General features: G+C 37.7%; 1 protein-coding gene across 2 annotated transcripts in view; it reads right to left on the bottom strand.

Moving 5' to 3' along the window:
* Positions 1-13505, bottom strand: part of STRN3 (striatin 3) — a 98149-nt gene that overhangs the window by 59518 nt on the left and 25126 nt on the right. For both annotated transcript variants that reach the window (XM_036353873.1, XM_036353882.1), the window contains exons 2-4: positions 7501-7604; positions 7000-7073; positions 3154-3235 (exon numbers count right to left, since the gene is read on the bottom strand). In XM_036353873.1, the coding sequence (XP_036209766.1) occupies positions 3154-3235; positions 7000-7073; positions 7501-7604 (260 nt within the window). The remainder of the gene's footprint in view (positions 1-3153; positions 3236-6999; positions 7074-7500; positions 7605-13505) is intronic.

Raw genomic sequence — 13505 nt, 5'->3', positions numbered from 1 at the left:
GATCTAAAGTATCTTAGCATTTCTTATGCTAAAAAGGAGTCTTATACTGCTTAGAGAAGAACAAAAGATTTTTAGGTGAAAGGTAAAGATAGGGAGACTAGTTTGGTTAGGACACTAATGCAATAAGAAGTAAAACTTAAGAGAAAAATAGATGTGAAAAAAGTAAGCAAACTATAATCTGTGATTTGGTGCAATAATACATATGTTAGTAGAATAAAAGAAGATCTAAGAGCCCTAGCTGGTTTGGCTCAGTGGAGAGTGTCAGCCTTCAACTGAAGGGTCCTGGATTTGATTATAGTCAAGGGCATATACCTCAGTTGCAGGTTCCACCCTGGCCCTGGTTGGGGCCAGTGCAGGAGGCAACCAATTGATGTATCTCTCTCACATCAATGTTTCTCTCTTTGTCTCTTACCCTCCCTTCCACTGTTCCCTTAAAAAAAAAACAAAGAAAGAAAGAAAGAAATCAATGGAAAAATATCCTTGGGTGAGAGGATTAACAAAAATAATAAAAATATATTTTAAGAAGATAAGAATTTTGGAAATTTTTCAGGTTTCTAGCTTGTATAGTTGGATGGTGGCTCTATTCAATGAAATGAAGAATGGGTCAAAATCTGGCTTACAAGATACTTATCACATAATTATGTAGTGTCTATAAAAGTGACACTGTTTATTAGGCACAATGATAAAGGTCAAAAGCTCAAAAGAGAATGACTGGGTATATATATTTGGGCATCGGTGTTCGGTGGTAATTTAAAGTCATGAATTTAAATTAAATTATACAGAGAAAAATCATAAGTAAGAACAGAAGGCATGGGTACACAAATATCTAATGGGCAAAAGAATAAGAGAAACTGAGAAAAATTAAGAACTTGAGAAATTAAGGATAAAAATGATAGCAGAGAGTAGTACCATGAAAGTAAGAAAAAAAGTTCCAAATGGAATGAATATAGAATGTTTCCAAGAGATCAAATATGAACAGAAAAGGTCGTTTAAATATGTCTTTGATAGAAGCGTCACTGGAACATGAAAATGTTCCAGTCACAGTTGAGAAATGAACAAGGAAGACTGGAAATAAACTACTCTTACAGAAAGGTGAGGAGAGACAGAATCTAAATCCAGGCAATGGGATTAGGCATTCATGAGAGAAATACTATACAACTGATTTGTCTCTACAGCTATAGCAGTCTTCTAAAAAATGCAATCCTCTTTTGGGGAAAACAACTGCAACCATGTAGTCTGAGTGAGCAGCCAAGATATTATACAATCCAGGTAAAAAATAACCGACACAGACAGTTATTTGACCAAGTCAAGCCAATTCTACCCCATAGAAATTACTCTATTATCGGGAATCTCCTGTCATCTGGAGAAAAGTGATTTTCAATAGAAAAAGAATAAAACTGATACACATAGAGGAGTAGAAAAACAGAAAATCAGGAAAAATCCTGGGTTTTCCAGTCCCTGGAAAGTTCTCAGTGCTACTCCCCGCTCATCTTCCTGACACTCAGTTATTCAGCACTTCTCTCAATTCTGCTAGCTACCCCATCATCCTGCCAAACAATGTTCTTACTAAAACTAGTTTGAGTTTGTGTCACTGAGAGTTCAAATTGATAAATGCTTCTTTGAATGAAACATTAGTAACTGAGGTGATGAATGTGAGGTTTAAATACATTTATAGAAAGAAAAGCAAAAAGTTAAGGAGTTCGCACCTGACAGCCTTCTTATTTTCAGTGAAGTAGAACTTGAGGTGCTCTAATGACAGCAAGAGAGAATGGGTTGAGATGTGGTAAAAGTTTACAATATCCACTGAAGGCAATGGGAGGAGGTGACCAGGATTATGGAGAAAGGCTCTTTGCAATGTTTGGACAAGAAACTATGAATATATGCCCTTGTCCAAGGGCATTTATAAGATTCTATAATTTTTCTCCACGAATTATTATTATTTTTTATTTTAATCATCACCCAAGGATATGTTTGGTTTGAGAGAGAGGAAGGGAGGAACACTGATGTGAGAGAGAAGCATCAATTGGTTGCCTCCCATACATGCTCTGACTAGGATCAAACCAGAAACTTAGGTACATGCCCTGACCGGGAATCAAACCCGCAATCTTTTGGTATATGAGAAGATGTATCATTTAACTGAACCACCTGGACCCGGCCAGGGCTATCCAAGAGTTATTTAGAAGTAGAAGCACAATAAACTGAATGAGGGCTGGGGATGTTGCAAGTAGGTATAGTAAAATGACTGCTGGGAGAGGGTAAGCAGTGGGCAGCAAAAAAGCAAAGGGTTCTAGCAAAAGGGTGATGGATAATGGGGTATAAGCCGGAGCTAGGGAAATGAAAGCAAAAAACAAGCAAACAACAACAACAAAAAATAGAAACCAAACATAGGTCGAGAGGAGCTAATGAAAAAAATAAAGTAGTCAGGGTCTAAAGAGCAAGGTAAAGTCAGAGGGTGAAAACATGGAACTTGGAGTAAGAAGTGGAATTTAAGATAACTGTTGGATCATGGACTACCACAGAGGTAGTTCTAGGTAATATAACAAGGTCAAGGGTCTGACCACACGTCACTGGGTTACTTAAGTACAGGTAAAGATGTCTAGAGTTGAGAAGGTTGAATGCTTGTAAGTAACCCAAGATACTGAGAGTACTCCAGTATCAAAGTTGCAAAACGTAAGAGAGAAAAAGAAATAGATCAAAGACAGTAAGATTTGCCACAGAAGTACTTCTAATACAACAAAGAATTCAAACGTCAAAAAGAGGTTCCTCAAAAATTCAAGTAAAGGGTAGGAACTTGGCAAGCCACTCCTAAAGTTTCAGATAACCAGTTAAATTCTTTCTCTAAACCAGTCTCACTTAAAACCAAATATGTGAATTTTGCAGTGATGAAATGGAGTGTCTACAAGTTTGAGCTCTATATTGTTTTTGTTCTGGCCTTCAAGGTCTTTACAACATACTACCTGGTAAATCAAAAACAGCATCATCCTGGGGAACTTTCAGAGGAAACAAACTTTAAAAAGATCCAAGCATTTAAAAAACAATATAAAAACTATATGCATTGTACCAGTATCATTAAATAATTTTTCACTTGAAAAGTGACTGAATATAGGTACTTCCTACCTAGATCCTTAAAACTGAAAATGAGCCATTACTCACTGTCTTAACAGCTGTCTGCCTTGCTTCCACGTTAACTGGCTATTCTGAGGCGCCGTGGGAGCTTCTGTGTCTTTGGTTTCTTCTAAAAATTAACAACAAAAAGACAAGTTTCATACACATTATTTCAACTATTGAAAATAACTGCCAAAGTTGTCTAAGGGGAAAATTCCCACAAAAATACACCTAAATATTTTTTATAAAGAACAGAAAAAAAAATTAACTTTTACTGAGTATTTCCTGTGGATCACACTCATTTCAAATGTGTTTATCCCAATAACCCAAACACTTAGGTACTACCCTCCCGTTTTAAAATTAGGAAAAGCCACGTGTACATTAACTATAACTACCAAGGATTCAAAAATCAAAAGCCCAGGCTTTGAAATACAATATTATTATTACTTTTCTAACTACTAGAATTCTGCTGAGTTGAATACTTTTGAAATTAAAAAGCTATACTTAATATTTACAGTAGCTATTCAAAAGCAACACAGGTAAGAAATTAGGTATATATAATAACAATTCTGAACTGGTATCAGTAGACTGTATGTAGTTAATTTCATTTTTAGAACTAAAAGTTAAAGTTTTACTACAGGTAAAAAGTCATGTTTATTCTCAGGTAACAAAGGATATAGATTTTAAAAGTTTAATAAATAGTATAATTTCAGGTCAGTTAAGCTCTGAGGAAGTATCCTTAGACTGAAATTCAAAACTACTTATGGGGCACTATTTTCCCATAAATTTCTATTATAAAAATAAAGATAAAGGAAAGCGGGCCATTAAAGATCAACCCTCAATGAACGTCGAGAACTTAGAATGGATCACAGTTGTTAGGCTCCTAGACTCCTTAGTCGCATGAACAAGTACTTATTGGTAGTAATACAAATATTCTCTACAGATATATTACTTCTCTAACCCTAATAATCCCATTATTATTTTCTCATTCTTCCCCTGAACAAAGGAATTGCTACAATTTCTAGAAATGATTCTTTCATTCTAATAGTCACCTTATTTTTATAGTTATAATTTTTTACTTATACCATTTTGTTATTTTTAAATCACATAAAATACAATTCATAACAGAAAAAAAATTTAAAAAGAATACAATTGCCCCAAATCCCATCACCAAAAGTTAGTATTTAAGACTTTATCATTTCATATTTTTCATCTGAAAATACACACTTAAGCTTCTGCCTCCTTTAAAAAAAAAAAAAAAAGACAATATGTGTACTGCATTATAAGCTGCTTTTGACAATGTCTCTTGAACATTCTCTCTATGGCAATAAATATAGATTAACATCATATAAAATGATTACATAATATTCCATAGAAAGTATATACCTATTTAATTTAACCAGTCCCCTAATGTTGAAATTAGTTTCCATTATTCACTATTATAAATAATGCTGCTAAGGATATTCTTGAAGTACATCGTAAGCGTACAGCTCAATGTTTTTTTGAACACACCCATGTAACCAGTACCTAAATGAAGAAACAAAACATTATCAGCATCCCAAAAGCTTTCCTTGTGCCCTTTTCCAGTCACTAGATAGTCCCAGAAGAGCATCAACACTATCCTAAATTCCTAAAATTAGATTAATTTTAAATTTAATAACAATAAATCAATTATATCAATTTTATGTGACTCATTCATGTTGTCAGGTTTATTTATAGTTTGTTAGCTTGTTGCTAAATAGCATTCTGCTATGCTAAAGTATCCAATATATTTGTGAATTCTAATAATCAAGAGCATTCCAGTTGTTTCTAGGGGTTTTTTTTTGCTATTAAAAATGATACTATGAACATTCTTAAACAAGTCTTATAATGAACATACATATGCATTTTAGGGAGTGGAACACCTAGGAATGGAATTACTGGGTCCCAGGGCATGCTATGTTCCCTTTAGGAATACCACTGACAAATCGATTTACAATCCCAACATCAGTAGGTCTACAAGTTCTCATTATTCCATATCCTCATCAACACTTGACTTTTTCTCTTTTTCATTTTAGCCATTCTGGGAGGTGTCTAACTGTACTGCACTGTGTTTTTAAGTTGTATTTCCTCAATTACTGATAAAATTGGGCATCATTTCATATGCTTCGTGGCCATTTGTAAATTCTACTTTATCAAGTGCCTTTTCAGGTCTTTTGCCCGTCTTTCTACTGTTACAAGTTTTTTAAAATCTAAATGCAAGGAAAAAGGAGCTCTTTAGATATTTGGGTACAACCCCTTTTATAGGGTTAGTTTTTATATATATAGGTATTATTGAGACAGGAGTATAAAAACATGCATATCTTGTACTTTTGCTAAATCAATATTTTGCACATTTTCTCTTTTTTATATTTTGCTTTATTTTGAGCATATAAAAGGCAATACTGATTCACTTAATGTTTATCTAGACTTTGATGTAAATGATTTTATCCCACTTTGTTTGCATGGTGTGCTTCTGACCATCCCTTTGCTTGTTTTCCCACTAAATATCCTGAATAGTTTTTCTACCTCTGTAAAAACAATCTACTTTGTTATTAGTGTGTCTCCCGTAAATAAAATACTTGGATGTTATTTTATTCCTCAATTTCAAGAAATTTCAATAGTTAAGTTTAAAAAGAAGTCTTTCAGTTGTGGGCAGGAAAGATTTATTTGCTAAATGATTTTGCTTTATACAAACTGTTGCCCTGAGACCAGCTAGCCAATTCTGACTCTAGTTCTAGGAAAATATGGCTACAACTAGCCTCCTTCCTCACATTTATGCACCCCCAGTATGGACAATTCTTGAGTTCTAGAAAGTGATTGCTTATTTTCTGAATATTCTAGCCATATTAGAAAGTGGAGAAGATCTAAAAATAAGTCAACTGCAGGTTATATATATGAAGTGTTCTGCCTAGTTCTAAGTACTTAATATCAAACCAAAAACCAATTAACTAAATTTATAAAATGTACTATAATACCTAACTAATAAACAACAACAAACCCATATGTAAGCTTTACTGTCCGTACCATACATATACATATTTGACTTTTTAGATATGGAAACAATCATAGAAGTAAAATTTTATATCTAAAAGACATCTTTTTGTCTTACTACCCAACCTCCAATAGCACAGAATGCAATTTGTACCATCAATATATATATATATAAATGGGTTCTAAATATACCTGAGAAATTACTAGTTTTATTTCCAAATACTGTATTATGTGAATAAAAATATACCTTATTAAAGACTTTTAGGATACTCAATTTGTAATCATATGGAACCCTAAAATTAGCTCTTTTCTATATTCAGCCCCCACTTTCTGCACAACTATTCATCAGATAGTACTCTTAGACTCACTATTCACTATCAGTTTAGAAAAGAGCTAGGCCAATTGGAGATACATTTCTCATTCTCTTATCCTTACTTGGCTGCCTCTACAATTTCCAAATTCAATTAAATTTCCAAATGTTTTAGAACTAAACTGAGTTAATCACAGCTTCTCCAAGCAAAGAGTTTTCAATAAAAAATTAAGCTTACATAAAATAAAACAATAATTGCCTACAGGTGGAGAAAGAGTTATTACTTCATTACCTTTCACCTCTAATTACTATAAAAAATGTACCTACAATTTTACACAGATTTCAACACAACAAAAATAGGGCAAATAACCTTAGGATTGAGAAGTAGATGAAACTACTTACTTTTATTCATTTATTATTTTCCCCAAATTCTACACAGTAGTAGTATAATAGTCAACCATTTGACCAACCAATTCTTTCAAAGGAAAAGAGAGCATGTCTATTAAATAAAAATAAGCTTAACCAAACTATCTTTGGGAAGGGGTCAGGGGCAACAGAAGAATAGAGTTTACCTGATTCAAAGGTTGGCATTTTCAAATCACCTTGGTTCAGTTCTGTGCCATATTTTAATTTGTGATATTTTGCCCTGAAAAATTTAATAATAAATTGTTGAAAGAAAAAATTTTTTTTCCTTTTCTACACAGTTAAGAAACTACTGGTAGATTTCTCCAAAAACAAATAAAAAACAGCATGAATGTATTTATTTCAATTTTACTTGCAAAGGAAGTTGGAGGAAAAAATGTACCACTTTAAGTTAATAGAAAAGAGAGGTAAATTACCCAGCTAACATATATACCCAAGTAAAAAGAAAATCCCAAGACTTAGATTCTAAACAAAAGATATTTCAATTTAAAGATTTCAACCGTTTTTCTTTCCCCATATAACAATCAAATGAAAATATCATCTTGTATTTTGTATCTTTCAAAGTGCTTTCGAATACTTTGTATAATGATATAAAAGAGAATAAGTGTTCTAATAAAATTTATTCATATAATAAAATGAGACACACATACCTTTCTTGTTTTAATGCATACTCTAACATCTTTATTCTTCTTACTAAATCCTTCTTCAAGTTCTCTTGACCTTTTCTTTCTCCTTGCAAAAATGCTATTCGGGCCTAAAAATATAAATGGTTCATTTATTTTCATTTTTTCTTAACTATACATAGGGAACTGAAAAAAGGAAAACAAAAAAAGTAAATTTCTGCAATTTTATTTATGATAGCAAGACTTAAAATTCATAGAAGCAGTCAATAAAACTTTGTTAGATAACACAATCACTTTAAAAATAATAACTACAAACTATCTGCTTATAATCCTAATGACTACTAATTTTACATGATCTTGAAAGAAAATTTTATGCGGTCCAGCGGTGTGGCTCAGTGGTTGAGCATCGACCTATGAACTAGGAGGTCACAGTTCTCCTGGTCTCAATCCCCAGTGTGGGGTATGCAGGAGGCAGCTGATCAATGATGTTTCTATCTCTCTCTCCCTCTCCCTTCTTCTCTCTCTAAAATCAACAAAAACATATTTTTAAAAAATAAAGTGGTCAATCCATGAACTTCACCGTTCTTTTAAAAAAAATAATGAATAGAGGAAACAGACAGAAGATAAGGATATAGAGAACTTGAACAATGTAGCAAATCACCTGGATCTAATAGTCATATCAGAACATTCTACCCAACAATAACAGAATATACATTCTTCTCAAGTACCCAAGGCCACAAATTAAGTCTTAATAGATTTTAAAAGATATCCTATCTAATAAAAGAAAAACATGGTAACTGGCGTACGACCGCTACCCTTCCCATTGGCTAATCAGGACAATATGCAAATTAACTGCCAGCCAAGATGGTGCTGGCAGCCAGGCAGCTTGAAACTAACATGAGGCTTGCTTGCTTCAGTGACGGAGGACTCCAACGTTCCCCGCCTGCCTTGCCGGCCTCTGAGCTGCAAGCAACCACATAACAAACATAGAAGCTAAACAAAACCCCCGAAACCTGCTGGGCTTCAGCCAGCAGGATTGCAATATTGTAAGCAAAGGCCAGAAACCTACTTTCAGCAGCGGAGGCCTAAGAGCTGGAACCAAGCCTCAAAGCTAAAGCTGGACCAGAATTAAAAAAAAAAAAAGATAAAAAGGAGCAGTTGGGAGCTTCAGTCACCCCCAGCCTGAAAACAGCCCTCAGCTCCTCACCCAGACTGGCCAGGCACCCCAGTGGGGACCCCCACCCTGAAGGGTGTGTGACCAGCTGCAAACAGCCATCATCCCCTCACCCAGGCTGGCCAGGCAACCCAGTGGGGACCCCCACCCTGATCCAGGACACCCTTCAGGGCTAACCAGCCAGCCCCACCCATGCACCAGGCCTCTACCCTATATAGTAAAAGGGTAATATGCCTCCCAGCACCGGGATCAGCGGAGCCGCGAGGCCTCCCGGCACCAGGATCAGCGTGACAGGGGGCAGCGCCCAAACCCCCTGATTGCCCTGCGGCTCTGTGTGTGACAGGGTGCGGCGCCCCAACCCCCCCCCCCCCCACGGGCCCTGCTCTGTGTGTGATGGGGTAGAGCCATAACCTCCCCATCAGCCCTGCCCTGAGTGAGAGTGGCGGCACCCCAACCCCCTGATCGGCCCTGCTCTGTGGGTGATAGAGGGCGGTGCCCCAACCCCCTGATGGGCCCTGCTCTGTGGGTGATAGAGGGTGGCGCCCCAACCCCCTGATTGGCCCTGCTCTGTGCGTGACAGGGTACAGAGCCCCAACCCCCCTGATGGGCCCTGCTCTGTGAGTGACAGGGGGAAATGCCCCAAACCCCTGATTGGCCCTGCTCTGTGCATGACAGGGGGTGGCGCCGCAACCTCCCCATCGACCCTGCCTTGAGTGTGACAGGGGATGGTGCCCCAACCCCCCAATTGGCCCTACCCTGAGCGTGACTAAGGGTGGAAATACAACCTCCCGATCGCCCTGCTCTGTGTATGACAGGGGCAGTGCCCCAACTCCCCAATTGGCCCTGCTCTGAGCCCGACCAGCGGCTGCACCTAGGGATTGGGCCTGCCCTCTGCCACCCAGGAGCAGGCCTAAGCCAGCAGGTCGTTATCTCCCGAGGGGTCCCAGACTGCGAGAGGGCACAGGCCGGGCTGAGGGACCCCCCCCTTCCCCCCGAGTGCACAAATTTTTGTGCACCGGGCCTCTAGTATATTATAAAAAATTATCTCCTCTGAACAAATGCATGAAGTTCAAAATCAGTAAAAGAAACAAACTCAAAGTCACATATGTGTGGAAATTACACAACACACTATTAAACAACTAATGGAAGAAACCACAAGGAAAATTAGAAAGGAATGAAAACAAACACAAGATACCAAAACTTATGGGACACAGAAAAACAGTGCTAAGGAAAATATTTATAGCTATAAATGGTTACATTAAAAATACATAAGCATGCCGAAACCGGTTTGGCTCAGTGGATAGAGCGTCGGCCTGCGGACTGAAAGGTCCCAGGTTCGATTCCGGTTGGGGGCGTGTGCCTGGGTTGCGGGCATATCCCCAGTGGGAGATGTGCAGGAGGCAGCTGATCGATGTTTCTCTCTCATGGATGTTTCTAACTCTCTGTCTCCCTTCCTCTCTGTGAAAAATCAATAATATATATTTAAAAAAAAATACATAAGCAAACAACCTACATTTACAACTTAAGAAACTATGCCTAACTGGTTTGGCTCAGTGGATAGAGCCTCGGCCTGCGGACTGAAGGGTCCCTGGTTCGATTCCGGTCAAGGGCATGTACCTTGTTTGCAGGCACATCCTTGGTTGGGGGTGTGCAGGAGGCAGCTGATCGATGTTTCTCTCTCATCGATGTTTCTGGATCTCTATCCCTCTCCCTTCCTCTCTGTAAAAAATCAATAAAGAAACTAGAAAAAGAACTTAGCAGAAGAAAAGGAATACTACAGATTAAAGCATCTATAATAATCTATAATAACAAAAGCATAATATGCTAATTAGGCCGGACGGCTGAACGACCTTCCAGATGTCATTCCGGATGAAGCCATGATGGCGGGGCCAAGGCTCAGGTGGTTAGGGGCGATGAGGCAGGCAGGCAAAGTGATTAGGGGCAATGAGTCAGGTAAACAGAGCGGTTAGGGGCAATGAGGTAGGCAGGCAGAATGGTTAGGGGTGATGAAGCAGGCAGGCAGTGTGGTTAGGGACCATCAGGCAGGCAGGCAGGCAGGCAGGTGAGCAGTTAGGAGCCAGCAGTCCCGGATTGCAAGAGGATGCAGGCCGGGCTGAGGGACACTCCCCCCATGCATGAATTTTGTGCACTGGGCCTCTAGTATATAAATGAAATAGAGAACATAAAAACAGGAGATATAAAGTGCTAGCATCAATCCTTCTAAAACATTTCCAAAAACTGTAGAGGGAAAACTCCTTAATTCAATGAGGTCAGTAATACCAAAGCCAGTTAAGACACTACAAGAAAACTACAAACCCCCAAATCCTCAACAAAAAAGTCAGCAGCATATTACAAAAATTACACATCATGACCAAGTGAGATTTATTCCTGATATGCAAGGATGATTCAATGTCAGATAATCGATCTAAGCAATACACTTCATTAAAAGAATAAAGGAGGAAAAAAAACGTATTTCAAAATGATGCAGAAAAAGAATTTGACAAAATTAAGCACCCTTTTATGATGATACTCAACAAACTAGGAATAAAAGGAAGCTATCTCAACATAATAAAAGCCATATATGAAAAAGCCATAAATGAACATCATACTGAGTAGTGAAAGATTTCCCTCGGAAATCAGAACAGGGCAAGGATGCCTACCTTCAGCACTCCTATTCAACATAATAATAGAAATCATGGACAGAGCCATGAGGCACCATTTGCCAAAAAACTGCACTTAACACTCCACATCTGTTCCCCACTGATCTCTGGGGGAAAGGAGTGGACAAAGGAAGTTTAAACATATGCCCAGTAAAGGTCTGAGTGATGTGGGCAGGTGCCTGTCTGTCAATCACACCTGGGAACAAATTAGTGGCCAGGATGGGCATGGCCACTGCAAGCAGTGAAAAATGAATATATCAACTTCTAGACAAAAAAGTGCACTCTCTTGGCTCCAGGGTGCTGGGCTCCTGTGACTCCTATTGCAGGGGCATGCTCCCCTGTGCCCACATCGCTTATGGCCATATAGGGCTCCATGCATAGACCAATGGAGTTTAATTAGCTTGGATGCTGAACTCCACCCAGCTGCAACATGGAATGGGGGGAGACTGAACTCCCACCTGCACCTCTTTCAGGACTGGCTTAAGGTGCCAGAGGACTTTGGAATCTGAGAAATGTAACTTCATACATATCAAGCCTTTTTCACATTTCATCCTTCCATGGGGGTTTCTGAAAATTCTCATTTCAGGGGTACCCCAAGAACCTTAACCTCGCTCCAACAAGTGACAAAGGAATTCAATCCTCAGGTAACACCAAGTTACAGTTAACACAAAAATCAACGGCATTTCTATAAACTATCAATATATAATTGCTAAAAAAAATAGGAAAGCAATTCCATTTACAGTGGTAGCAAAAAGAATAAAATACTTAGGAATTCACCAAGGAGGTGAAAAGCTGGTACAGTGAAAACTATAAAATACTGCTGAAAGAAATTAAGACAATAAATTGAAACACATTTCATATTCATGGATTGGAAGACTTATTAAAATATCACTACTGCCCAAAGTGATCTATACATTCAGTGCAATCCCTATCAAAATCCTAATGCTAAAAAGCAGTTACTTACCTACAAGGGAGCGCACATACAACTGTCAGCTGATTTCTCAACAGAAACTATGCAGGCAGGCCAGAAGGGAGTGGCAAGAAATATTCAAAATGATAAATAGCAAGGACCTACAACAAGATTACTCTACCCACCGAAGCTCTCATTTAGAATTGAGGATCAGATAATGAGCTTCACAGACTACAAAAAGTTAAAGGAGTTCACCATCACCAAACCAGTATTACATGAAATGTTGAAGAGGAAAAAGGAGAAAAAGAAAAACCCCAAATATATAAACAATAAAAAGGCAATAAATACATATCTATCAACAATTGAATCTAGAAGTCAAAATAAATAAGAAATCTAATGAACAGAATAAACTGGTGAATAAAAGAGAATCAGAGGCATGGAAATGGAACAAATTGACAATTCTCAGAGGGGGGGGGGGAGACAGGAAGAGATTAAACAAAAATCTTATATGCATAAATGCATTACCTATGGACACAGACAACAAGGTGGCGAAGGCCTGGGTTGGGGCAGAAATCAGGTGGAGGGGAGCAATGGGAGGAAAGAAAGAGCATGACATCTGTAATACTCTCAACAATAAAGATAGATAGATGATAGATAGATAAAATAAAATAAAACAAAACTTGGGGGGAAAAATCCCAATGACATTTCTTATAGAAATAGAAAAATGCATCCTAAAATCTACATGGAATATCAAGGGACCCCCTAACAGCAAAAACAATCTTGAAAAATAAAGTTGGAGGCCTCACGCTTTCTAATTTCAAAAGATACTATGAAGCAACAGTAATCAAAACAGTATGATACTGGCAAGCAGACAGACATATAGACCAACAGAACAGAAGAGAGAGATCAGACATAAACCTTCAGGACATTATGCTATATCAAATGAGGTACACATAAAGACAAATACGGTACTGTATGATTCCACTCTTTTGAGGTAGCTAAAGTAGTCAAATTGACATAAACAAAGAGTAGACAGGTAGTTACTGGGGAGGGGGAAAGGGACAAGGAATAGTTGTTTAATGGATTTAATGTTTCAGATTTGTCAGATAAAAAGGTTCTGGAGATCTGTTTCACAGTACTGTGAATATACTTAAGACTACTAGCTAGATGGCAAATGCACAACTTTTAAAAGCATTTTAAAAATAGTCTTTTTTAAAAAGGACAAACCAGATAAAAGAAGGTATCTGTAAAACATATAAGCTGAGAATGGACTCATCACATATAATTC

This window comes from Myotis myotis, unplaced genomic scaffold, assembly GCF_014108235.1.
Source record: "Myotis myotis isolate mMyoMyo1 unplaced genomic scaffold, mMyoMyo1.p scaffold_m19_p_1, whole genome shotgun sequence".
Lineage (NCBI taxonomy): Eukaryota > Metazoa > Chordata > Mammalia > Chiroptera > Vespertilionidae > Myotis > Myotis myotis.
The sequence above is the reverse complement of the archived record's forward strand: the minus strand, read 5'-3'. Positions and strand labels throughout refer to the sequence as shown.